Genomic DNA, 26,539 nt, shown 5'->3' with positions numbered 1-26,539 from the left:
ATCGAAATGGGCCTAACAATCGATCGATAAGTTCAAATGTAGTGGACTTCTCCTTCGTTGAAGGCGTGGTCTATCCAAATTCCTCCTATTAGTGTCATTTTTTACCGTTAGATGGCAATGCAAGTTAGCTATTAATTTGAAATAGATTAATGCGAAAAATCTCGTTTGTGTCCAAGTTGGTCTGCTGGGGCTGCACCCTCTTATGGAGAACCAACTTACGGAACGCCAAATTACCCCCTCTCAGCGGCATAGCATCGAAATAGAAAAAAAAGAACGAGAGATTAGTGCCGACACTCCGAAATCGCCACACCATAGCGCTATCTATGGGGTAAAGTTTCAGAAAAAGTGTCGGTCGGTCAACAGTTCGTTATAGAAGAGTAAGGGTAAATGTTGGGTACTAAGAGTTTTGATAGAATCCCTATCGGGAAATTCCCCACCCACTCGTTTAACGATCCGTGCTAAACAATTAAGCAGCGTCACCATTTTACAAGAAACACGGTGCATCCACTGAAAACAAGTACGTCAGCAATGAGCAACGCTATAATGAGAACAGCGGCGCCTTCTATTTCAACAAATAAGTGATACTGCGTTCATGGCAATTTTCTTCCAGAAACCTTGGGATTAGGCTATTCTTATTTACTTCGTTCCGTAAGCCTTTTGAATTGCTTTACTCGTTAGGGCTTTAGGGCTTTCCTTAATTAAAGGGCATTTGCAGGAGCATAGATAAAAGAATAACTGGCACCAACACTAGTCCTGACCTAGTAAGTTTTCTTGCAAGCATACATTAGGAAGCATAACGTAACAACTCCGTCCTTTATCTACGAAAAGTCACAAGAGAATTAGAACACCGGTTAGGTATTGATTGAAAAGAAATAATTGATTTTAAGTATTTGTGTCACTTGTTTGCTTATTCTTTTGTTAAATTTTTCAAGGAGGATAAAGGAAAGCATCTTCTTCAAGCAACGTCATTCGATGCAGTATGGTGTGAGTGAAAAGTGTCCGTGAAGGCACATCCACTTCCAGTTTTAAAATTTAAGTTTGTAATTTTCGTAATGGTGCAATAGGTAATTAACGAATACAGACATTTTTTATTTATAACTTGCCAATTACATTGGGCGACGAAAATGCGAATATTTTAGGAAAACGTGTTGCACAGTTAGTTACGAAATTCAACTTTAAAAGGGGTATAGTGGCTTCATTAGATTTGTGTGTAAACGTAAACGGCAATTAACAGCGTCGAGTTTTGCTCAGAAAATGAAGAAAGAGGGTCATTTGGTCATAAATATTCCAAAAAGGAATAAGCTCATTGAATTGTGGTAGGTTAGCGTAATTTAATAGTTGTGAAACCATTTTCTACCATTGCATCAAATTATTTCTTGATCTTTTAACTATTCGCCTTAATATCGACTGATTCATTTCTTATAGAAAACGTTTGCACTCGACTCTGAACGTACAGTCACAATCAATCAAGTATCACCAACCTTAGGTTGGTGATTACTCCGACGGTATTGGCTAAACTAAAGGAACTAGAAGTACAATTGCATCTTTGCCCTGTTTTCATCCGAGTCTCTGCTTCCCAGTTTATTTCATGTCGGTAGATGGACTTTGAACCACACAGCGCATGAACGGTTCTTCTTCCGTCGGTAGCGTGAGATGTCACGACCGTACCTTCAAGCCAAAAAATACTGATCGTATGCATGTGGAAGAATATGAAATACTCAACCTGAGCATAGGCTTGCACGGCTGCACGCAAAGGGTTTGGTTAACACTTAAACGAGCCACTTAAAGTGCCTAATGTCGTATAAGTGCTGAAAATGCTAATCATATTGAGCAGCAAACTGTCATCGATAGTATATAAACATTTAAAAGCGAAAATCACATTTTTAGGGTCACATTTGACATCTAGCTCACCGGTGTTTTGTTATGATACAATGATCCAACCACACATGACATGCAATATTTAGAGAAAGAAGACATATCGTATATATATGTACATGTTGTCAATAAGAAAAATAAGGTCATCGAAGAGGGCTGACTTTCTTCCAGCAAAAACAGTATCGCGTATCTACACGCAGTAAGACATGCAACTGTTTGAATGGAAGTATAGGTACATAGGTGTGGATTTTTCTCGTGACAAATGGAATGGCTGTCGTGATAATTTCACGCGTTTTGCAGGTAACTAGATAATCCCTTCGTATTGTTCTTTTACAATGACGTTTTAGATATTGCCCTGAGAGGCTTGGTAGTCATATCAGCTAAAGTTGTCGCCTCGTCATTATCGTAATGGGGTCGAGTGCTGTCTAAATGCTCCGATTCTTCACTTTCGCTAACAATCTGCGGGAAAATAAACATATCGTCACCGTTCAAAATTCCAACTGCGCCCTGGTCTGCTCCATTTAGGAGCTCATCCTTTGTTTACCTTCTCCAGTCGATTTGCAATGGTGATTGGCTTCGAACAGGCAATGCGAGTTGGACCGATCACACTGTTGGTGCTAACTGATTGATGGATAGGGCCAGTAATAGATGTGGATCGCGAGTCGCAGCTGTTGGACGAATTGTTGGGGTTGCTATTATAGCACGCGATGAATGGTGGTGTAAGAGAGCGAAGTCTGTAGTCACGGCGATCGCCACCCGTTGACGTGATCTGAATTGAATGAAACGACGTCCGCCAGCCGCGTGTCGTGTTTGTCCTGCATCCATTCAAATGAAGAATCCTAATAGAGTTGTCTTTCATGCTTTGCTGTCCTTTTCCATCGACGCAATCAATTTCAAGTAAGACGGAGCTACCTGGAATTGTTGGTGATACTGTACTGCGACCACGGCGAGTCCAGATTATGATTCTGCCGAAATCGTTTCCAACGACGGGAGAGTTCTCCGCGGACCTCGCCGTTCATTAAACAGTAAAGAAGAGCAACCAAGAATCCCTGAATAAATCGATTTCAATTAAGAACGGCGAATACCAGTGACTAGACTCTGTTGAATACTTGAAAAGAAGCGAAAAGTTGATCAGAAACGAGGAGTGCCACTTCCACAGCTTCCCCAAGTCCGTCGTCTGCCCCGTGCATAATACAATAGACGGTGTAGTGAACCCCGAAAAGAGGCACCAGCACCAAGGTGGACTTTGCCCATTTCCTGTCGGGGAGATGGAATCAAATCAGTTCGCGAACCATTGATCTTGGTTTGGATAATTTAACTGTGTATACGTCCTAGCGAAACTGGACGACGGACATTTGCTTTCCATGCAGGTACATTCATGGAGAAGTTTAGTGCCGACGCTGGAACATCACGACATCAAGTGTGTTCGTGTTTTGTTTCGTTTGATTTTTTTTTTTTTGTTTTAGTGTGAATAAAAAGTAGTGCGTAGCGCATGCAGTGTTTATGTGAGCGTGAGAGCCAGGCAAGAAAGTGAGAGTACCTTTTTCTTGAATGATAAAAGCTTACCTGTACCTGTACTTGCGTGTCTCTGCTGATACGGATGATCTTAACTTTGACAGGAGCACCCAAGCAATGTGCAGAAAGAAAATCAAATTGACCTTTGAGCGGAAAATTGAAAACGAAATCAATTTCAATTACAGTCAGGGCGCTTGAACGCGGCGCAGGTTCGCCTCGTATACTATATTTACCAAAATAGAAGCTGTTATAGGTCCCCGGATGAGAAGCCAGAATATGATTTTGTTCTCGTTTGTCGTCCAGCAGAGTAGATTTTCAAACAAAGCGCGCATTACCACCCACGATGAGACGAATATCAACGGTAAACCTGTCCACCAAACACAGAGGACTGATAATCCGACCAAAATGGCGAAATGTGCATTATCACGCCCGCACGCCTTGTCTATGCTCGGACATAATTTTCATTCGTAATGACATACCCCATCCTAGGATAATGTAAATAGTGATGGCGCTCGAATCGGTAAACAGCGCCAAGAAGATTAGGTTATGCAAGTAGAGGCCTTCCATTAAAATCCATGAATAGTTGGCCATGATGAAGTACTGCCAGAAGCTCGTTACCAGTTTGCATTCCCACTAAGAGCGAAGAAGCATTGAATGAAAGCACAATCTACGAAATTATCACAAACGTCTAAGAAAAGAAAAAAGAAAGATACTAACGCCGCCCGTGCCGGGGTACTGGTGTAGGAGATCGTCCACATTTGCTTCAGCGAGAGCCTCATCTGTCGACAAGGCAAAACTATCAAGTCCATCGACAAAGAGATTATCTCTGAGCAGTGCCATAAACGCTCGCATGATGAAAGAGATGAACAGATGCATGTGAAGCGTATTGCGAGGACAATATAATTTCCTGCCATTCGTCAAATCATCACGATTAGAAACTCATTCGGCCGTTAGACACGAGATGTACAAAATTGCGATTACTTGAATGACGCTAAAATAAAGAGGGCGATAAGTAAGGTGCCAAGAGAGACTCCATAACCGACTTGTGATATCCTTCTGATAATTGGCAGCCAGGTCTAAACAATTGATTCAAGGCACAGCATAAGATATTACATCGCGAAAAACCATGAATATAATAGCAATATACTTCGAATAGTGTCGTGTTGAAAGGGGAATGTCTAGACAGCCCGCACGATGAATAATTGGACCAAGTTCTGTTCTCTTGCAGATTGAAGTACCACGTTCCGTCTTCCATGCAATGCCGAGTCGCGAAAGCCTTTTGGATTTTTATGGATTGAATTATCATTCATGCGGCTACTTTTAGATTTATTGGCTGTACAGAAACACTGGAAACAGGCAATCCGCATATAAGGCGGACGGATTCTGCATTTTCAATTTTGTTTCTTTTGTCCATCTCATTCATTAGTGCCTTCCAGCGATTGAACTTTACGACGAGTAGGAACCGAAAGACAATGAAAAACTTTAAATTTCAAAACTTTTATAGGCAAACTAGAAAATTCTTCTGGTTTTCCATAAAAAAACAACAACTTGAAAAACGCCAAATGTGATGGGTTTTCTAGCTTTTCATTCCACACCGGATTTTGTTTACGAGAACCATTTCAAACGGTAGCCGAGGAGTTTTCGGCTGACGCACGTCATCCGTAAACAACCGAATCCTCCCCCCTCCTTATTTCGTTAAGAGGAATGATGGACGAGACTTTGTACGTGTACGAAAGTCGACACGAGAGTGCTTTCGGGATGCCCATTGTGACACTAGACAACAAGTCAGCGGAAAAGAAAACGAAGAAAGCTTTCACAGAAAGAGACGCTGGGATGCTAAATGAGATGGCGCGTGAGCCAAAAGAACCTCGGCATGTCCGTTGCTTAGGTCTTTACCAAGCACGAACGCCCCCGTCGAGGCACGGAAAGAGGAAATGGGCTCTATCGTCGGGGGTCAGTGCGTATATAATAAATAGTAGGTCCAGCTGTAGTGCAGAACAATAGCAAAGGTCCAGCATTGACCAGCAGCCGTCAGTTAAGAAGGAGATTGGATGTCAGATCTGACAAGATAAAAATAATAAAGGACTCACCAGGACGTCAAACCCGTCGACATACTCCGGACAGCCGAGGTGGCTCGTAACGTTGGCCGGTGTTGGTGGCCAACATAAAAGGCCGTCCCATACGCGTGGACATTCGTCTCCTGCAAATGGAGATGTCAATAAGCAAAAATAAGAAAAGTTCAAACTAGGAAAAAGCCAGCTGATTGTTGTTGTTGAATGTTATCAGTGGTTCGTGTGCAATAACATCTATACGGTTCCGTATGATGATATACAACTTCGTGGAATAAGAATCAAATGATATTACATCTGACGGTCACAACGACGTCAACCACAATCGATCGATCGAAACTCTTTCCACGCCTATGCAGCTGCGGTTACTACAGATGTCTAATCAGTTGATTAGACGCCAAGTCTGGATGGGCATTCTTTTATTCTCATCTGCTATCTGGCGAGGTTCTCCTTCGTCAATCATTAGCGCAAATCAGTAGCTACATTGCAACCGTTTAGGCCATATAGATGAAACACTAGACTTTCCTTTTGTTTGACGGACTAGTTAATCAAACGGACGTCGTCTTCCGCTCAGATGTCTGAGTGACATGTACAGGATTGATTCTTTTAAAGCTTCAATTTGTTAGTTGCAGTACGGTACATGCTAGTTGCGTGATAAACAATGGCATTCGGGGATTTATCAAGTCTCGAAAAGTTTCTATTTGTTTTTGTTTTACCTTTGGGTTGAAGGTCTGATAGGGACGTCTCCAAGCAGTCGATTTCCAAACGGTCGAGAAGAGTTCGCAATTCATGCATCGCTGTCCTGCCGGTGTCCGTTTATCAGTGCAATTCTGGATGGATCAGTAATAGAGCCAATAAAAATAAGGAAAAAAGCGAATGAATACATGTAATTGCATTTGTTAGCTGGTCGTAAGATAGCCAATAATATCGGGAGTATCTATAACAACTTTATTGGAACAGCAAAATATAGTTGGTTAAACAAGTAATTCGTAGCGTTGAGGCTTAATGTAATCGTAATAATAAAAGGATTTTCTTTTTATTGACTGCTAGTTTGAAAATTCAGTTCAGGGAAACGGAAGAAACGAAGGACGGAATATCAGATTTGTTTTTCACGACCGTGAAAAGAAATAATTTTTCTTTTTCCTCTCCGCTGAATTATATGAATAAGCCATATATTTTGATTGGTTTGTACTGAAATCGGTTACGGTCTCATCGTTATCTTTGGTTCTTGGTCGTATAACGAAGCGAATGGGTAGCAATCGATTTTGGCTTCGTTGGTTTTATTTTTACGTCGTTCTGAACGCTAAGTATCATCAGCCGACGACCGTGAGAGAAAATGGCGTAACATTTTCCCTTCATGCTTGCTTGATGAATTTATAATAAAAACCGCGAAATACGTTTCAGCGGCCAGAGTGACAAATCGAGTTCCTGTCGGCCTCTAATTATTCCCAACTGAAATTATTTTGGAATAAAAATGCGATGCAAATCAATCTCCACGCAGCGCTAGATATCCATGAGCTTTTATCAATAGAGAGTGCACGTAATGAATGTTTCAGTACCTCGCCTTGTTTTGAATTATCTTCCACTTAAACGAAAGCAGAGACGGATAACCTGTCAGTAATAACGTCTAAACATCTCGGAAAACTTACTCTCACGAAGAGTCTCTTGTTTAGAGAACAATAAGGAAATGAAGCAAATCAAAATCAAGTTTTATGATGCGATAGCTCCGGTATTGCATCATACCCTTGCTTTTTCTAACACAAATCTTCTCCTTCACTTCCTCGATAGAAAAAAGAAAAACGAGTGATTGACGTCAGATCGAATATGTCCACGGTTCTGTTTGCGACACGTAGCACGGATGTAAAATCTGAGCGTCGATGCAACAACGATGTAAGCCTCATGATTCGTTCACTTTCAACAGGACGACGGTACACAATAGACCTTAGAAATCCAAACCAAACCAGCTCTTTATAAATCTATCTGTACACGTCCAACACATCGACAGGATCGAGAGGCTTCTTCCTTTTTCACGCTGATGGATCAACGGCTTGTCATATGCGTGTCCCGATGGGAAGAAAAGGGTATAGTCATTGGTGTGAGGGGATTTGATATTGTCAGTTTCGTCGATTTCCCAACGGCAAGAATTACACACCCCGTTTGGTTCTCTCTTTTAGTAAGAAAATCAAAATTCGATCGACGGTGCTCTGGTTGCGTCCTGCTGTCAACAGAAACTCCCGAGTGCAAACAAAACCGCCTGCCTTGCCGGGGTGGAAAAGAAAATATTCCAAAGAAATCTGGTCAGCCCAAAGTTCTTATTGCCTGTTAGTTTGAAGAGACGAATCTATTAGGCAAACACGAGTGCATCGGCGACGTGCCTACGAGTCCACACGATCCGGACTTGGGAACTGCAAAGAAACCTGGCCACTCTATACGGAACAGCTAAGTGTACAGGACTTACATTTCTTTCTTTCCCTCACGCTATATCTACTGGAGCGGTGGAAATTGCTCTTCGCAGCATTGCGAAATGGAGAGCCAATATTCCAAGAGACCTAAGATCTCGAAAGGACCGTGGCCGCTTGTGGAGTCCTTTCTAAAAATATTGAGAATACAAGTAGAAGAACAAATACGAACGTCTACCGAGTGACGCTTTTAAAAGAAAATGTTTGTACGTCTTCATTATTCCATTCGCCCCCTCCTTCACCACAAGCTCCTCCACCATTCCGATCACACACAATGTTCCAGACAATAAAAGCAGCCATGCGTGTTTCGCAACAATCCTCTTTTGTATTTAGCGATCCGCTTTTACGTCCGTCTCACAGCGTTTCGCGTTAGGTTCTTTCTATTGTGTTGGCAACAGACGACTACGGCCCTTAGTTATCTTCTTCTTTTTTTTTTTTTCCGGCAAAGAAAATTGCATTTAGAGATTTCCTTGCTCCTCTTCTCATTATTTTCATGTTGATGTTGGAAAAGGGACTCGATAAAGGAAGAATTTCATCCTGAGCGTAGCTTTTACCCGAAGGCTCCGAGTCCCGTAAAACAAAGGGGGAAAACTACAAACCGAGTTATGTATTGTTTAATGAGCTAATTTGACTCGCCGAATGGGAATTTGTTTTTCCTACCAAGCGCAAAGAGTGAAAAGATTCACGAGAGGTTCCACCCTTCATTTCAGTTCACATTAAATAATTCTGTAACTCTTGGAAAATCCAAATTGTGAAAAATGCCTTTGTTTCAAACTATTTCTTAAACGAAAATTCCTTGTAAGTGTGTGTGTGTGTGTCAGACTTTAGACAAAAATTTGGATAAAATCCATAGAACGGAAGACATAGTACGGCTTCGTAAGCGTTCCCCGCCAGTCCAATCCCGGAAAGTGTTCAGGGTCTGCGCATGTGGGGGTCGAAAGGGATACGCTGTAAAGTCATCAAGGAAATACAGTATGAGAAGCAATCAGCGGGTGTTGAAATAAGTTAACAGTGAAGAAAGTCACAGCTCTCGAGAGACGTGAGAATGATAGAAATGTCAGCAACGTTCACGATTCAAATGAATAGACTCATCCGGGGGCGACGATTTCAGTTCAAAGTAAATCGCTTTCCAAACATCGCATCATCTCGGCGTATACTGGTGTGCGCTAGAATAGCGACATTTGCCTATTTACATCGTTAATCTTTTTGCATGAATGACTTCCTCGGCTTAAGACTGATGTATTTTAAGGCAAAAGCAAACTCTAATGAGTAACGTAACGACAAATGGTTTGTTATGGTGCAATCAACGAAACGTTGACTGGCGAGAAGTCCGGATTGCGGCTGTGGAACGACAGGGTTGGGTTATTTTCACAACACATGTGATCGGCGTTACATACGCGCTTACCGGAACTTGACACAGACTTGGCAAACTGCTCTTCACGTTTGAAAAACAGAAAAATGAATGAGAAATACGGCCAGGACGGGAGGATATGAAAAGCCAAATAAACAAATAACCAAAGGCTCCCGTTTGGCCCGTGATAAAGAGTGAAAACATTTCTTCAGAAATATAGCAGTGCACGCGAAGAAAGCCAAAACAAACAGACATTGGAGCCATCCTCCTCCTCCTCATCATCCTATAAATAAACATTTTTCCTACCTTAATGGCAACAAAATTCACCAATAAAGTCGAGGTGATTGTCTCGTAGTACAACCGTGAAAACGACGAGCCACCGGTTTAGAATGACAGACGATCAGTTTGGAAGAAAAGATAACAAAAAAGCTGGAAGTGGTCTTGAGATGAGGGGTGGCTAAAGGAGGTCGTTGAATGCAACTTGAGAGAGCCACTTGTTGATAAGAAGCTGACGACGGCCAAAGACGATGGGCAAATGACGACACAATCCCAATGCGGCCTTGTCTTAAGCTTCACTGCGTCTACTCCCTCCTTGCCCTCTCTCAAGAGAAAGAGAGAGAAGAGTCAGAGAAGAAAAATAAAATCAAGCAGAGAAACGGAAATGCCAAATAGGCAGTGGCTGGGCGGCCAACAGATGGACGGGCAGAGAGAATGAGCCGCGACCAACACTGAGCAACACAGCGCTTGATGATGCTGACCAGACGCCGGCTCTTCAAGTCTTCTTCTAGATTTCTATCCCGTCTGTAGATCGACTTGTATAGTCTGACTGGAACTGAGTCCGCTGCGCGGGTGAGCCCGTGCGCTTTCCGGGAGCGCGTGCGGTAGAAAAGAGAGAGAGAGAGAAAAAAAAAGGGGAAAGCAAAATAAGAATGACGATGACGACGTCGAACGATGGGGGGAGGGAAAGAACGTCAACCTCTTTCCCCCCCTTTTTTTTCTAAAATAAATAAATAAAATAAAAATAAAAGAATAGTACGCAAGTCCCAGAGTGAATACTATTTGAGGCGTGCTGTAGTAAGCAACTCTGTAAAGGCCCACTATTCTTCTGACCGAGTCGTTGGCCAACCTCATTCTCAATGTTTTTGTTTTTTTTTCTCCCTGTAGGGAAAAAGACAAACACTCACGTATACTATTCTAGCTGGTGGTGTCGTTAATAAATATGTTGCGACTTCATTTGGCGAGGACTCGTCAACAGGGAAACGGCGGATTTAGGAACCAAGAAACTTTGGTTAAAGCCTCGTTCGTGACCGCTGGTACATTCAACAAATGCCGTTAGACTGTCGTTCATTTACAACTATACAAAAACAACGAAAGAAAGCAAAAAAAAAAAAAAACGCAAACAAAGCTTAATAGAACACCGGAAAGAGTCTGAGCCAATTTCTCTCTTCTTTTTTGTTGTTGTTGATGAGCCCTCCATTTCTGCCTTTTTAAAGTTTTCCACAAATACAAAAGGCCACGAAAATTAGAGTTCTTTCTCCCTAATTTTAGCGTCATAAGCCAAACCACAAATGCTTTCCACTGCGTTATCGGCTAGCGGTTACCCACAAGCTTTGCGTTGGCCATTCGCGATTGAAAATTCGCATAAATAAACCAATGTGTGAAAATCTGAAAATCCCCGGCTCTGTACTCCGATACATGGGGGGGGGCTATGCTGCCTTATCTAATTGACGTGGACCAGTTATGAAAGCGGGACGCTGTTCGGCTCTCACATTATGCCTTCGATTTATACCTCTTCTCCGGGTTCCACATAAAAATTTTAAAGCGAAAAAAAAGGGGGGTGGGGAGAACAGTCAATAGCCAAGAGCGTGGAGTATCGATTTTATTTTATACTCTTTCACTACTTTTACCCCCTTCGGTATAAAAATAGAAAATAGTCTAATTCCTGTATATAAGTCGGCTCGAAACCCAGTCATCCGCTTAAAAATCCAAATAGAAACTATATTGAGTTTCTTTTGCAATCGGAAGAAATGTGTATATGTATTCAGTCTACTATAGATTTGATTTCTAAAACTAGTGACAGTGTTTTTCTTTTGTTTTCTTCCCCCGGTTTTACGTTTTCACTGTTCAGTGCACGCGGGGAGTTTCAATATCATTAGTGTTTCAAAAAGAAAATAATAAAATCTCCGTTACGTGGACGTTTTCCAAGGAAAACATATTAGATAAAGAGACGGGCAAAGTCAGCTCACACAATAAGAGATTGGCAGCCTTGAAACTTTGGCCTATTAAAGAACTCTATCTTATCGAAAAGTAAAACCCGAGGTAAAACCCCCTAATGGTGGTACCCAAAGGAAAACTTTCTTTTGAATGTGTGCAACAACAAAAAATAATAATAATAAAAATGAAATAAAAAAATACACTTTCCATCATGAAAGACGGGGTACTTCCTGGTGTCGGAAAGTGAAAAGAAACCACAGGCGGTAAAAAAAAAAAAGCAGATAAATAAAGAAGCGTGTCTGCAGATCCGGCCCGATATCTGTATCAACATATTTATAACATCGTCAAGGAAGACGCCATGAAGGAGAAGAAAGAAAAAAAAAGAGGGTACGGGGAAAACGATGGGAATGAGTTGTACAGGACGCCCTGCGCTACACGCGCTGATGTTGTGTAAATAATGTAGCCGTGTAGGTGTTGATTATTGACCCAGCGCCCGTGGGACGCGCCTATACAACTATATACACGTATATAGTGCCTCATCTCTCTCTATCTTTCTGTTTCTGGTCCTTTTTTTAAATAGTGATACCAAGCCGAACCTTTCTTTCCGATTGTGCGTAGGTACAAAACGGGGATGCCACGGGCATCTGGTACCGAGACCTATTTCCAAATGATATACCGCCGTTGAATTCTCGTTTCAAACGCCAAATAAGAAGTTCCAAAAGTGCCAGTATCTCTGCAAATCAGATGTTTCTACAATTTGTATTTTGAAATGAAAAATTATTCCTGCTCGGTTAAGTGTTCGTAGCTGATCGGAATCTAAACTCCGTCGCAACCAATGCGTGATCTCGTTTTAAATAGAAGCTGCACTGTCACGTCGTATACCCAAATACAAACGTAAAGACGCAAAAACATTAAAAGGCGATTGAACTTTGTTTGACGCAATGCCATCGGCTAATGTGCGTAGTTTTTCTGATGGGCTGCAGCTGCCTGGGATCTTCGGGATTCTGAACTTTAAGCCATCAAGACTGTGACTTCGTTGCATAATGTAGCTAAAACTATAAATAAAAATCGCCGTTCGCATACATTAGTGCGCGTCTTTAGATTCAGACGTTTACACGAACTGAAACATCAAGAAGACGATACGCTTCAATGAAAGGGGAAAATAACAAAACCCAAAAAGGGGTCAAATTCTTAACTCGACTTTTTGGCTTCTGGAATCTATGCAGCATCTGTTGATATCAAGGACTTGTAATCGAGATCAAAAGTGTTGGAAGGAATCGCATTTGGGGAATCCTTAAATAATTTTTATCCCATGATTTGTCACAGGATAGGCTACCAGCAAAGCGCAGCTGTTACACAAGGGTCTACTTTACGCAGTTCAGAGATCAAAGTCTTCTGGCTAAGTCTAAGCGGGTAAAACTTAACCAGTGCGTAGATGCATTTCATTCAAGCTTATTAGAGCTCCGATTTCCCATTTCCTACTCATCGGATTGAATGGGGACGCAAAAAAAAAAACCTGGTGCGAATCAACTCCGTTTCACTTAACGAATTTCTTGGAGTCCGTGACCCCACCATTGCAAGGGAAATCCAAAGTATAATTTCGTGTTCATTAAAATGGGTTAAACCTCTTAATAAAGAACACGTGCCTTTTTTTTATCTCCATATCCCACCCACTGTGTTGTTGATGATGATGACGCCGGAATTGCGTAACGTTCCGGCACATCGCCAACAAGACTAATGAAACTAATGTAGCAAAACAGGCAGCGGGTGGTATCTTACTGCGCATACGATCGGTCAATCATCGGTCCAAGTCTTAAAAAAAAAAGAAATCGAATCCGGTTTAGGAAACGTCTAACAATAACAGCTGAAAATAAAGAAGAAGTTGTTGATGTGCTGATTCGTTTTGTCGGGCGTGCCGACTCCTATCGATCAGCGAGTTGTTCTAAAATATTCTTTGATACCAAGTTGGTATATAGGGGATGTAAGAGAGAACGGCCTAATATTTGACTGAGCATTAGGAAAAGTTCCGGAATGTGTTGATGCAGTTGTGACGGAATGTTTCATCATACGACGTCGTCATACGCACGGCATTCGCTAAAAACGTTTTCATTCGTGTCTAGACTACAACATTTCTTTCTTCTAGAATTTCATTTTGACGTTTGCAATAAGGCTGATTCACTGTATGACTACATATCAATTCGATTGAAGTAGAAATGTCGCTTGCTGTTGTACACAGGCAACAATTCAAATTCGATTGACGCACTGTCCCGTTATGTTGCCATATTCGGATACGTCAATTCCTATAGAATGTAAACATGTTAACTGACGCTTTTGCGTTCGTTATCAATTTACATTTCCCACCCAGTTTGCAATGGATAAACAGTAATCGAGCTGACGTCCTAATTCATGCTGAACTGATATCGTTACGTTAATACCCCGCCGTGTTTCCATCAACAGCCAAGGGAAACGGTCGTCTCTGTGACGATAAATGATTATGGAACATGGGAGGGTCGATGAGCCTGGCCTGATTAGTAAGACTGATTCAACCTTGGCGAATTTTGTTGGAACTATTTGTACTGTTGTCAAGAGCTTCTTCCTCACTCGAGAGCCAATTGTATATAGTCCTCCCAGTTTGAAAATGATGTGACCCACACAAGAGACGCACGTACAGCCAGATGAGTTTTAATTGGAGTGATTTACGATACGTCTAGCATGCGTCTAGTCCTCGTCTTCCCAATTGCCATTTAATAGTCGTTTCTATGCAATCCCAGTCTGGGAAAGGTATAAGGACGAGCGGCTTTTCAATCAGACTATATACGGCAGTCCTTCACGATTTTCGCTGACAATTTTTGATTGGTTTCTTTCATCTTTAAAAAAAAAAAGAAACAGAAATTAGCAGAAAATATACCTTTTTTGGGGGGCGGCTGTTTGTTTGCCTTTACGTCTTACAAATGTTTCCTTCTTTTTATTTTTATGTGATACACGCGGCAATCACGTAGATAACTCGTTTCAAGGGTCATGAGGTCCACCATGATTTCACCATAGCAACACACGGGGGGAATTAATTAGGTTGCTAAAAAGAAATATATATAAAAAAGAGAAATTTGGCTAGATAGTGAATCCAGCGGTCCCCTAGACATTTCCGTACCGATCAAACATGTTTCTTTAGTATACATAACAATCACCGGCAGAAAAGACATTGCCAAACATTGACAGATGACTCAAGTTAAAACAAGATAGCCTAACGATGTAAAAGACGACATTCAATGGCATTGGTGGGAACGATTGATTTGATTATTAATGTAGAGTCCCTGCTATGCGAAGTAAGTCTACCTCTTGGAATCCAAATCTGACCTATTCTCCGAGTAATAAGTACGTTATTTAGAGCAAAAAAACAAATAATTTTAGTGGGGGTACAGAGCTTCAAGATTGCTTTGCTCTGCTAGATGGCAAGCTGTCGGTCATCCAATAAGCTTTGTCCAACTACTGTTTATACAGACTGAAGTGTATAGTAATGGTACATTAAGCGCCATCGCAAGTATTGCCCACCATATAGAGACTTATATGCGTGTGTATCAATAATATTCACATTTTCCCGTTTGATTTATGCTAAAAAATTATTATTACTTTTGTTTTTTCAGTGTATACATTTATATAGGCTACTAGTCCATATATGTGAGAATGGTATGTATAAACAAATATACAGTGCATATAAAGAAGGTTACGCTGACGGAGAGTGAGAGACCCGGTCAGCGAGAGTGTAACCCAAACAGTGGGGCTTTTTCCGTTGACAAGGTCGTCAATTTCCTTTTCTCAGTGACGGCTCTCACTGCCAGTCGTTCTCTTTTTTTATTGTTATTCTTGCCCGTTTTCCTAGTACTTACATTTCGGCATCGTTTGATAGAATTTCTCTTGGAAACTGTGAAACAAGAAGAAAAAAATCGCACTTGCCAAAGAGAAAAAGGCAACGAATAAATATGGGGGGGAAATTTGAAATGAAAAGCTCTTTTCCAAGTCGCACACCTTTCAACTGAAAATGGTGTTTCGTTATTGATGGGTGCAAGCTTCCTAACAAGAGTCGGCTAGATCAATCATTCTGCGCACTAACTCCGATAAGGAAATGGCCCATTTTTTGTTTGTTTTGTTTCTTCATTGCTCGCCAACATGCACCACGACAACTGGTAAAATCCGACAGCCAAAAGGTTGTCGGTAGATCTGAGAAATCGACAGTATCCTCAAAGGTCGTACGTCAATCATCAAACAGACATTACATTGTACAAGGCCAATTTTTTTGCAGCTTGATGCAATCGAACAATGTTCTCGGGGTTATAGTGTTCCAAAACGTCCCTAACCAATAACCAACGACAGGGTTTTTACTGCCTCGTCCAATTATTTGGATATCAGAAAACAAAAAGAAACAGTTAAACGAAAACGATCCACTGAATGGAAAAGATCCAAAAGTATCAAGAAAAAAAAAATGTGGGATGAAAATGATGATGATTGGCGATTCGGGGTAAGTGCCCAACAATAACAAGAACGGAAGAAAACGCCCTTTGTTTATCAGTGGCATTGGCGTGCAAGTTGGATGTAGCCCAGTAACTGATCGCTAATCAGCGTTCGCCGGAAATAACTTGGGCACTATGCCGCAACGAATAATCACGAAAGATGAATTAATGGCATTTGCGCGTGTGCCTTTAGTATGTGGGCGACTCTTTTAGATTATACAGGGTCCATCTCCGATCAATAGTCGACGAAGGAAACGATAAAGTCCCGATGTAATCCATCACCATTGTCTTGGGCACTCGCATTCAAGGGCGGGGCAGCTCAATGGCCGAAAATCTTGTAGTTTCCAAAGACAGCGTACACCTGCGTTCGCAGTGACACTGGGCGAGGAGATCTGTGAAAGACAACACAGCTGACAAACGGACTAACGGTATAGTCCGTGATTCTCCGCTTTCACGGCCAACGCCCCAAACATTCACACGCTATAATCTAAGTTGGCTGTATTCTTTCTAGAATTCCGTTTTCTTTATTGCCATCTTTTTGTTTTCTATTTCCATCGTCCTTTGTTCAAATAATTTTTCATTATCCCTTTTTTTCTACGGTTGGGAAAGGTCTCCCGGGTCTGGCATCCCGTAGCCAGGAGTTGATTGAGACAGAGTCTCGTCACGGGCCTAAACGAAACGGATCCATCCCGTTGGGGGGGACACAGGCCGTGGATGGTAAACGATTTTCACGTTCTTTTGTCTCACTCAATCTCATCACCATGGCAGTCGTCATTGTGTCACCCTCCTCTATACTTTAGCACTTGATATTGATCGGCTATATAATGGTGCACCGTGCCTTACACGCAACCAATACGAAAAACAAGGCGCGTCACTTTGCCTGGCCATCGATTATGAAACGTATAGGAGTGTCGCGGCGCTAGCGGAAATAAACCACGCAAAAGCTATTCATACGGTAAAGCTCTTTACTTTATCAGGAGAAGTAGAACAAAACAAAAAAGACGGGTAAAAAAAAGGACGGACAATAAAAGAGATGATGGAGGCGAAGACATCGTGTCGTGAAAGGTGGAGGAGCCAAGAAGTTTGGCCGTGAATGAACGACACAACGGCGAGACAAAAAAAAAACGGTGTTGGACAGCGGTTGTTTAATACCAAGAGAAGGCTGTTGTTGGTGAATCCGCACAATGAAAGTGAGTGAAAAAAAAAAGAACGAGAGCCGTTGACAAAAGAATGAAAAATGATGGAGACGGAGGAGCATTTTCACTTTGGCCTTCAGTACTTTTTTGTTGTTGTCGTGTTATGCGTGTTTTCATTTTTTGATTTTTCTTTACAAAAAAAAAAAGGGAAATGCATAAGCACGTCATTGTTGAGGCTTTTCTGCAAGGTCGTAAATGCCAGCAGACTGGTTTGATGGTCTGCTGACGGTATAAAGAAACGGCAGAAACATCTTCAAAATGCAGCTACTTGTTACAGAAAAATGGGCGATCCTTTTATTTTTGTTCTTGATATTTTTCTCCTACTTTTGCATTTGATTGCCACCTTATGTATAACCTACAACATTACTACGATAACAAGAAAAGTATAAACGCATCTCAAATAAAAGAGAATGGATGCGATTCGGTCCCGTAGTGACGTCAAGACACTCAACCGACTTTGAAAGTTACAAAAGATGATTGCCAAACAGCAAAAAGAAGAGAGAAAAAAACAAAAATCAAGAAGAATATGATACCCTTTGCCCTCTTACTCAGATATGGGAAGAAAAACAATCGACAAATCGGACGATGTCAGCAATATCTTCGTGTAGGACAAGTTTCGGTGCGTGAAGCGGTAAACGAGAAACACGCGAAAGCAATAAGACGGTAGTCGAGGCAGTGAAAAAGAAGTCTTTGTGTACATTGATGGCCGTCAAGAAAATAAAAGAAAAATGTAGATGAAACAGAGAACACTCAACAACGGAGGGGAGGAGTTCAGTCAAGCGAACAATTTTCAGAAAATGTGATTACAAGTACTTGGTACGCGCACACGCATACATCTAGGCCTATTTCATCATAGCAATCACTCACACGGTTTACATTTTCTACCCGTCGGGCTGGGACGGGTTTGTTTTTTTCAAAATGATCCAAACAAATCGATGGTTTCGGGAAAAACCACTAGACGGGAGTATTGGGGATTGTAAGAGTTTCCCCTTTTGTAACCCCACATGACTAGACGGCATTTTTTCCTGAATAATTTAGTATAGTCATCATCGTTGGGGTTATTGACGTCGAGATGGTCGTTGTTATCGTGCACGTATCGGGACCAAACGGAAGAGAAAAGTTCGTTACAGAACATGTGTAAGGAATAGAAGGGGGCAAATAAACGTCGTGAACTAGCAGAATTTCATCAGCTTGGACGTAGACTTGCTGCCACCCTGCGCCGGGCAGTCTCTTTTATCGCACCTACACAGATGTCTATATACTGCGCCACAGCTTCTCTCATTTCAGGCCCGTCTATGGATTTTTTTTTAGAATCTTATTATTCTCCTCGTGTTGGCCTTTCCCTTTCTGGAGAATTCCCAGCTTCTCTAGTCATTGTCGTGGGACAAATAAAACCGCCCAATTCAAAAAAAAAATAAATAAATAAAACGTTTTGAAATATTTTTCAGATTACCCGTCATAAATCAAGAGCCACCTAGGTGTTTTGGCTGCGGGACCTTTTGACTTTATTTGGCTGAAATTCTTTCTCCTTCTACTACCTTTTTAGAGAATCGAACGAGGTATAAAGAAAGGTGTTAAAATGGTAACTGCGTAGTAAAATGCCACGGGCAACGAATTGGCAAGTGAACAAACTTGCTTTCCCCCCGTTATTTACAACACCAAAACTGAAAAATCAAAAACGGTATAAGAATCAATGTAGCCCGAAAAGTTTCGATGCGTTTCGCAACAGAAAACGTAACCGATTCAAGCCATTTTTTGTTTTTTTTCACGCAAACGTGACCACGTAAAAGGGTGCGTGCTGCGACATACACCCCGCTTTATACAGACATACCGAACAAACAAGCAGAGAATAAGAGCGCAAACACACCAACGCACATGCACCCTACAATCTTGGTGCGCATGGAATTATTTGAAAAACTGTCAGCTGCGTGTATGCTTCACAATTGGGAGCTCTAGAGGCTTCGCTTTCCACTCTGAAACGGATCATCACTGTAAGCCGTGAAGCGGCGGTCGATTTGAATCTTCAAATAAAAATCAACACCTATTTTATTACAGCAAGAAAAAAAAAAAAAAAAGGTTGGATAATCTGCGTAGGGAGCGCTCGTTCCACCAGATTTGTCGCGTTATTCCTTTCATAGTGTGTTTATCCAGCCGGATGCTGGATACGTGCGGAAATGTGGAAGAGCATGGAACGTCGTCTAGACAGCCGCGGCTCAAAGCAAAGCGTTTCCTATAACGATCCAGTCTTAAAGTAAACAGACCTCGGTCTATTCCGATTCGTAATTCTATCCATCAAATGCAGCCGCTGCCCGCCTTTGTTGTTGCTATAGCGCATCTGCCCTTGTACAACATCACTACGGCACGGGGCCGGAAAACAGTTGTTCTTCCGCTCGACTAACAGGCTAAGAAAATTGTATATTTTTTATTTTTTTTTCCTGCTCCAATCGGCATTTTTTGACCAATGATGAGCCAATAGTGATGCATTTCTTACATCCTGCCAGACCATATACTTTTAGCTGTAACAACCAAGAAGAAGATGGTGGAGAACGTTGTCTTCGGAAACAGATCCCAAATCCGGGGGACTTCTTTTTCCTCCAAGGCTTATCGAATTACGTTCCCGTCACTACAACTGTATCTTTTCCCCGCTGCCTTTCTTTATCTATTTGTCCTTGCATTTCCGGCACGCCCGTAAGAAAAAAACAAACAAAACAAGTACACAACGACAACACGCCCCCCAAAAAAAGAGGTAATTCGTCACATGAACAAAATGGCTATGTTGGATTTCATCAGTGAAAAGAAAACAGAAATAAAGTGCAACCCAGATTAATCGGACTTTGCCGGATCACTTAAGTTCTTTACATTGGGCGGAACTAAGTGCATCCTGCCTTGTTTATCGTCGACTGACGGGCGTTAAAACAAAGTCATCGAGGCAATTCGAGACAGGAGGTGCAAATTATTCGTTGATATCATTTTATGATGTAGCAATTGGGAAACACGTCCCTGACTTGGACTGATTGCTCTTCGGATGGCGTGGGTCGGCTCTTGTTTAATCTTATTTTTATGACGACTGCAGGGGAAATATTTGCCGAAAGATGAGTCTCCTATACACTACGTTATTGACGCCTTTTCCTCTGCCTCTATTATCACGTGTAGCAGCCGGTTATAAATTTCAAAGCAATAGGCTATCTTTCACCTTTTTGTTTTGTTTTGTTTCTTGCCTTCCTATTCCCAGCTCCATATGGTCATCGGATGGCAATCAAATCAATGAAAGTCAAATATATCAAACGAGTTGTTATGTATGCTGCTGTTCTACGAGAGTGAGCGCCAGTTGTATCAATTGCCAATGTCTGTTTCAGATGCCGCTGGGTGGGCGCGACTGATATAATCCGATATCGCCATGCCAGATCGAGGGACCCATAAAAAACCCCATATACCGAACAGGGCTTCAAAACAATGCCAGAGAGAATTGGTTAGAGTCCTCGTTGGAGCTGCGAAACGGCTCGATATCATGCCGAGTCGGCGAGAGACCTTCCTGCTAGCCCCTGCTGCTGCTTTTGTTGTTATTGTTCCAGTTGCTGACCATAACGAAACGAGCCGGCAATGCATTCTTTACGATTCTTTAAGGTAACTGGCCAAAAAAAGGTGGAAAGAGAAAACAAAGAAAACAAAAACAAAGAAAACACGCATGAATAGAGAGCGTCACGAGAGGACGTGGAAGAACAAAAAGGTAACGAGAATAAGGTAAAAAGAAAAACACCTGCGATGATGATGAGTCAACGAGCCGCTCACAGTCTGGTGGCAGCCATTGAGCCGGACCAAACATGGATGAGACAATAGACAGCTATATAGCTAGGCTGATGGGATAGCAGAATAATGAAAATAAGAAATTAGATCCAGGGGAGAGTGGATGATAATTAAGCATGATGACCTAGCACCCCAAACCCGAATAAGGATTTTGTTTTTTTAACTCTCTCTTTCACTTGGTGAAATGAACGGGAATTTTCCAAAGCAAGTCTCAAAGAGTCTGGTCCATTTTTTTGTGTGTTTCAGAGGGCCTCTATTTCTATAAAATCTTTGCTCAACTTTTATCATTAAGGAAATAACAATAACATTGTCTATACATGGTGTCAAAAACAACAATTTTTGTGTTATATTCTCAACAGTTTTTTGAAGGGTTTACGTCTGGGTGGAATTTTGAAGCTAATGGCCCGCACGCAGCCGCGGGCTCGAACATCAACCAGGACGTTGAAGTATAGAATGAAATTAGTTTCTGTGAAAAGAACAAAGCCAAAATCGATGTAAAAATGATGGACCTTTCCTACTGCTTTACCTCCTACCGTCTCGCACGCCATAAGACGGGCAAGCAACCAACTCTGGCCGACACTTATGGCGTTGCTATAATAAGTATTGCTATAATAAGTTATGTTCAGTACGAGTACGTTGTACCCCACACTTTGTATACGGTGTTGTTTTTGACTGTTTCATGACTGTTGGCTTTGACGTCCCCTTTTATAGGAATAAAAACGGACGGGCGGGTTTCGTTATGACGCTGTCCTTCTATTCCCCATTTTTATTTTTCTGTCCGAGTGGTGGGTCTCTGATTTCTCTTTTCCCTCTTTCGTGATTTTCTGGAGTGAGACGCTAATAGTCAAACGAGCAGTTTCAATCAGAATCGCACACAGAGGCTCGCATTCGAAAACCAAACACACCTAGCCCATTGAAGTAGATCTTTAAATTGAACGCGTCTTCTTCTATCGCTATTGAGAAAGAAAGAGAAGTTAAAGATATGGAAAGCCTAAGAAAGAAAAAAAACTGAAATATAAAAAAATAAATAAAAAGATGGTTATCTCTTCCTTAGTTGTTATAGCCAGTTGGCTTTGAAACGATACGGGGCGGCAAGGCAGACTCCGATGGAAGGTTACCTGGACTGACCTAATAAGGCGCTTCGTTTTTAGATTGTTTTCTTCTTCTTTCTTGAGAAGTTTTTCGACTTTGACGGTAAAACCGGGAATCTTAACCGCATCAGAAGCAACAGCACACTTCTTCACCTTTCGCGATAATCTTCGCCGAGTTCCGTGTTCCTTCGTGCCGGGTGTGACGCGCTTCGCACCATCTCGCCACATATCATGGCCATATAAATATGAGCAGTTCAATAACGCACTCGGGCGACGCTCCAAGTGTAATCACATCAATAAGAAAGTGGAGGCGGCACGTGAGAAGACAAGACAGTAAATACACGGCTCTTGAGTTCTTTCTTTGATACCACATTTAGGCTGTACCGGACTGCCAGATGGCCCTGCTACAGTGTCTATATATGCAGGATCTTTAACTCCTGTTGAGCCCGGGGTGAAAAAGGAAAAAAAAAAGGATGTCTACACGCTAATGGAGAACTCCCGAAAGAGAAAAGCTAGATCTCAAGGACCCGCCAAAATCAGCAGCAACTCGTCACGCTTCGCGTGTCTCTGTATAGCAGATCCGTCTGGCCGTGTTTTACCTACACGGACATGTGGTATATAGAAGAGAGGGAGAAGGTTGGAGACGGTACCAGATGAGCCGATGCCAAATATAAAGAAAGAAAGAAAAAAAAAACCAGAAAAGACAAACAACATTGGCCGTTTGCACCGAGGCCGACAAGAGCAGCTGAAAATAAAACAATGAAAAACGAGAACGGGTTCTCACAAGACAAAATGCGCCAGAGACACACGAGAAAAGAGGTGGTTTGAAAAAAAAAAATAAAATAAATAAACGATCTTATCACAAGAGTTCGGTGGGGATGACTAATGTCCGTCCGCTCAAGAAAACGGGCCGATGCCTCATTTTCTTTGCCAAAAATGATATTCGCACGCAGCAGCAGCAACAAGGAGCTGTCCCATACTGTTTGGGGGGGAGTGTGTAAGTTATTGGATAACACGCGGAGACCGTCCAGGACGAATGAAAAACACGATAATAAATATGATACACCAACACAAAGGTCATCGAGTACTACCCACCAATTTCCAATCTAATCAAAAATTATCAACTAACTGGTTATGTGATTATTGAACGTTTCAACGCCTTGAAGCTGGGTAAACTTGGCAAGATGGCCGTAAAAAAACATCAGTCAACAATCATGGGAAATTCCAGAACTCTACTACATCCAGCCAAAAATGGTTTCTTTACTCAATTCATGGAGCGAGTCCGCTAAGGCCCCCGTGTGCCCGTCAAATGGCCCGTGGTACGGTCCGTGACGGGCTTAGCGCGCTTCTCTCTTTAACGATGAAGGCAAAAAGAAAAAGAAAAAAAAAAAAGGAAGAAGAAGAAAAGTAAAAATTCATCAACATTCTGTCAGTTTAAATTGCCATTTTTGGCTTTTACGTTGAGACGTGGGGAGTTGGAGGTCGAAGAGAATAAGAAACGGGACCATCAAGGTGACATGAGCCATTTCTGGGAGTTCCCGTAACTTCCTGTTCCTAACGATGTTGCAAAAGCGAACCGAATAGTCTATTCAGTTCGAGGAAATTGAGTTTTTTACAGGTAAAATCCAATTTGATGTCAAATCGTGAATCGGCCCGTCACTCATCATTTAAAATTGACGGCAAAGATTGCATCATAATTCCCTTTTAAACAGACAGACAATAGATGAATAAAGAACATGCTCATTAGTGTCAACAAAGAAATTCGTTTTTTTTTTTTTACTTGACGATAATGAAGAACCAAAAATTATGTGAACTGCTGGACAGTAATTCCTAAAAAAGAAACTCTAGTGACTTACGCTATAGACAAACGGTAAACTTGAAAGACAGACGTGAATGAAGGAAATCGACAAAATCATAAAATTGTGCCCGGTATGGTCTGCAGGAGCAGCTCGGAGCTATTGACCGATAGTATACGACTTTTTTTTTTGTTTTTGCTATATTGCTAAAAAAAAAAACATGATCAAGATGGACGCTGGAAATTACCTCTCGATACACATGTAGATGGGAGATAGACACGTCTACTATAGTTCATGTTACGTCATCTATTGTAAATATTGATCGGGTAATCAGTACATGCCATCGGTTGGTTGTTGGGTTGCCTAGCGCTATGTGAAACTTTTTGCATATAGCACACGGGCTGAAAGATTATTGTTTATTTTATAATAGAAAAGAAAAACAAAGAGGAGCCGCACCTGTCTGTAACTTTTACAATAAGAAAGACGATCGTAATCATGCAAATAGCTTTTGCATAGGTTTAAAAGAATTCCGTTTTATAACAAGTTTTTCCTGCTTTCGATGCTATCCAATCTCTTAAAGACTTAAATGGATAATCCTAAATGTAACGTACACAATCATTACCTGCTTGATTAACCAACTATATAGACTCTTTAACCCCTCACGTTTCCTTTGTCATTTACGTAAATGGAATATAACACTTTCACGTAAATGAAACCTAACGTAACTTTAAACAAGAAAGTGACATGACTTACCGAGGGAAGTAGTACGTTGTTAAAAACAACCGACGAGCACCAGGAGAATATCGAACAAGTCGTTCAGAAACGTGGGTGTATAATTTTGCAGGATTTCCTTTTGGCACGATCGTCTATCAAGAAGCGAACGCTCCCGATTGGCACAATAACGATATTCTTGTTTCTTCACTAGTGATGATACTGTTGGTTCGCAACAAAAAAGAGCGTGGGCAACCCAATCTGTCCACTTCGGTAACACTTACGATCGATCAATTCATTCACTGTTACGTATACAAATAGAAGGATCGGAATTGTAAGTCTTCCAATAGTCAATCAACTTGTCCAGCACAAAAACAACAATCAGTCATGCGACCACACTGTAGCAATAGGACATACGCAACTGTAACGGGCATGGGTTAAATGTTTTCCACGATGCTGTCGGTGGCCTAAAGGCGAAATGTGCTCTGTGCCGTGTCACGATCCCACAAACAAAAAGAAAAGGGCGACTTCCACTAGAAATGTTTTAATGTTGAGGCGAAAACCGCCTACCCAGCGGTTGAATCACACAAACGCACACACCGCCACTGAGCTATCGATTGCCCATTTGGACTTGTGAGCAGCTTGTATTCAAGCCCAATTTCTAAAGGATTGTCTGGCTTTTTCTCTTGTGAATAAGCAGCCAGTGCTGTAATCCGGACTTGAACAGTTTCTGCCTTGATTGGGCAGACAGTATGGCAGAGAGGGGACAAAAAAATGCAACAGATCGCATCAGTGACAAAAAGCAGCACACGAAAGCTCCTGGGTAGGTTAATGGCTGTTTTATGTTTCTTCTTTAATTCTTGAACAGTCGACGACTTGCTGCAAAGAGTCGAAACTTTGTCTCCAAACGCGTTTGTTTACACAAGGACGGTAGAAACTATCGTTCCTGCTGCCGACCACAACGAGAGAGTCGACCCGTTCAGTTCGGCTTCCAACAGAGCTTTATATACACACCCACGAAAACGAAAATAATGACACAAAAAGAAAAAAAAAAAAAAGTCGGCAAAAAAGGGGGGGGGACTCTTTGCAATAGACAAAACGAGAGAGGAAAGGAACGAAAAAAAAAAAAAAAGAAACAGCCAAAGAGAGGTAGAGATTGAAAGCCTATACTGGTTTGTTTGACTGCGGGCTACGTTACCTGTTTTCGGTGGGCGTGTTTTTAGCCAACATCCATAAGAAGACTATGGAAAAAAGGGTAAAGAAAAAAGAAAAAAAGGAATAACAAACAACCAAACAGGCTAAAAGATAGTATGTGACTAGAGAGAAAGCCACAACAAAGACTATTAGTTAAGAGTTTGCCTGGAGTTTGTGGATATACTTGGCACATACACACACACACACACACGTGGATCTTCGGAGAGATAACTCTCGACTGACATCCACTGCTAGCATTAGCAGTATGGCTACATATAGTCCATGTTTGAATAATACGATGAACTGTTTTTCGTTTTGTTTTTTTCGGTGGATCCTGCCGGATGACTTGATGTGTTAGCTCAAGAGTGCGAATTACCCGCGACTCTTCTTACGAAGGAAGAAATTGTGTGTGAGTCAAAAGCTCATTTACCTATGAGTAAGGAACTCAAAACTAAAACTGGAAAGCTTATACACGGATCGCGCTGCAGGTTTCCGGTAGAGAATGACGGGCAGTATATAACCAGTGTGCGATTTCTTCCATAAAAAAAAAATGAGAAATGACGGGATTTCATTTTTGTTGGCAAGTAATATATATATTTTTTAAATACTGTTGCATGTACGTATACCGTATACGACTTGTTACCAGTGTGTAAAGGCTTCCAGCTACTCGGCCCTAATCCGATTTGCTTTGTGTCTAAGAGATTGCTATGCACAGTAGTATACATATATGGTGCGGTGAGCCATTTTGCTTTGATTCTA

The 26,539-nt window shown here is 41.6% G+C and overlaps 1 protein-coding gene across 5 annotated transcripts; it reads right to left on the bottom strand.

Moving 5' to 3' along the window:
- Positions 1 to 1,068: 1,068 nt before the first annotated feature.
- On the bottom strand, positions 1,069 to 25,585 carry LOC116917389 (secretin receptor). Of its 5 annotated transcripts, none has more exons than XM_032922844.2 (13): positions 24,629 to 25,585; positions 6,176 to 6,289; positions 5,481 to 5,590; positions 4,538 to 4,666; positions 4,372 to 4,466; positions 4,108 to 4,297; positions 3,870 to 4,023; positions 3,624 to 3,757; positions 3,442 to 3,533; positions 2,985 to 3,132; positions 2,788 to 2,924; positions 2,420 to 2,714; positions 1,069 to 2,334 (listed from the first exon to the last, which is right to left on the bottom strand). In XM_032922844.2, the coding sequence occupies exons 2-13, from the start codon at positions 6,252 to 6,254 to the stop codon at positions 2,206 to 2,208; spliced, it is 1,692 nt and encodes a 563-aa protein (XP_032778735.1). In that variant the 5' UTR covers positions 6,255 to 6,289; positions 24,629 to 25,585; the 3' UTR covers positions 1,069 to 2,205. The 5 variants fall into 5 exon arrangements, with proteins under 5 accessions (XP_032778735.1, XP_032778736.1, XP_032778734.1 ...); XM_032922845.2 differs by lacking the exon at positions 24,629 to 25,585 and adding an exon at positions 9,597 to 10,095; XM_032922843.2 differs by lacking the exon at positions 24,629 to 25,585 and adding an exon at positions 9,576 to 10,094.
- Positions 25,586 to 26,539: the final 954 nt, after the last annotated feature.

The sequence above is a fragment of the Daphnia magna genome, linkage group LG2 (assembly GCF_020631705.1).
Source record: "Daphnia magna isolate NIES linkage group LG2, ASM2063170v1.1, whole genome shotgun sequence".
NCBI lineage: Eukaryota > Metazoa > Arthropoda > Branchiopoda > Diplostraca > Daphniidae > Daphnia > Daphnia magna.
This window is presented reverse-complemented; position numbering and strand designations above follow the sequence as displayed.

Excerpts from the sequence above, each read along its gene's own strand:
- LOC116917389 (XM_032922844.2), bottom strand. The coding sequence starts at position 6,254 with ATGCATGAATTGCGAACTCTTCTCGACCGTTTGGAAATCGACTGCTTG. Across the intron at positions 5,591-6,175 it reads ATCAGACCTTCAACCCAAAG|GAGACGAATGTCCACGCGTA; the intron begins GTAAAACAAAAA and ends CTCCATTTGCAG. Across the intron at positions 2,335-2,419 it reads TTGCAAATCGACTGGAGAAG|ATTGTTAGCGAAAGTGAAGA; the intron begins GTAAACAAAGGA and ends ATTTTCCCGCAG.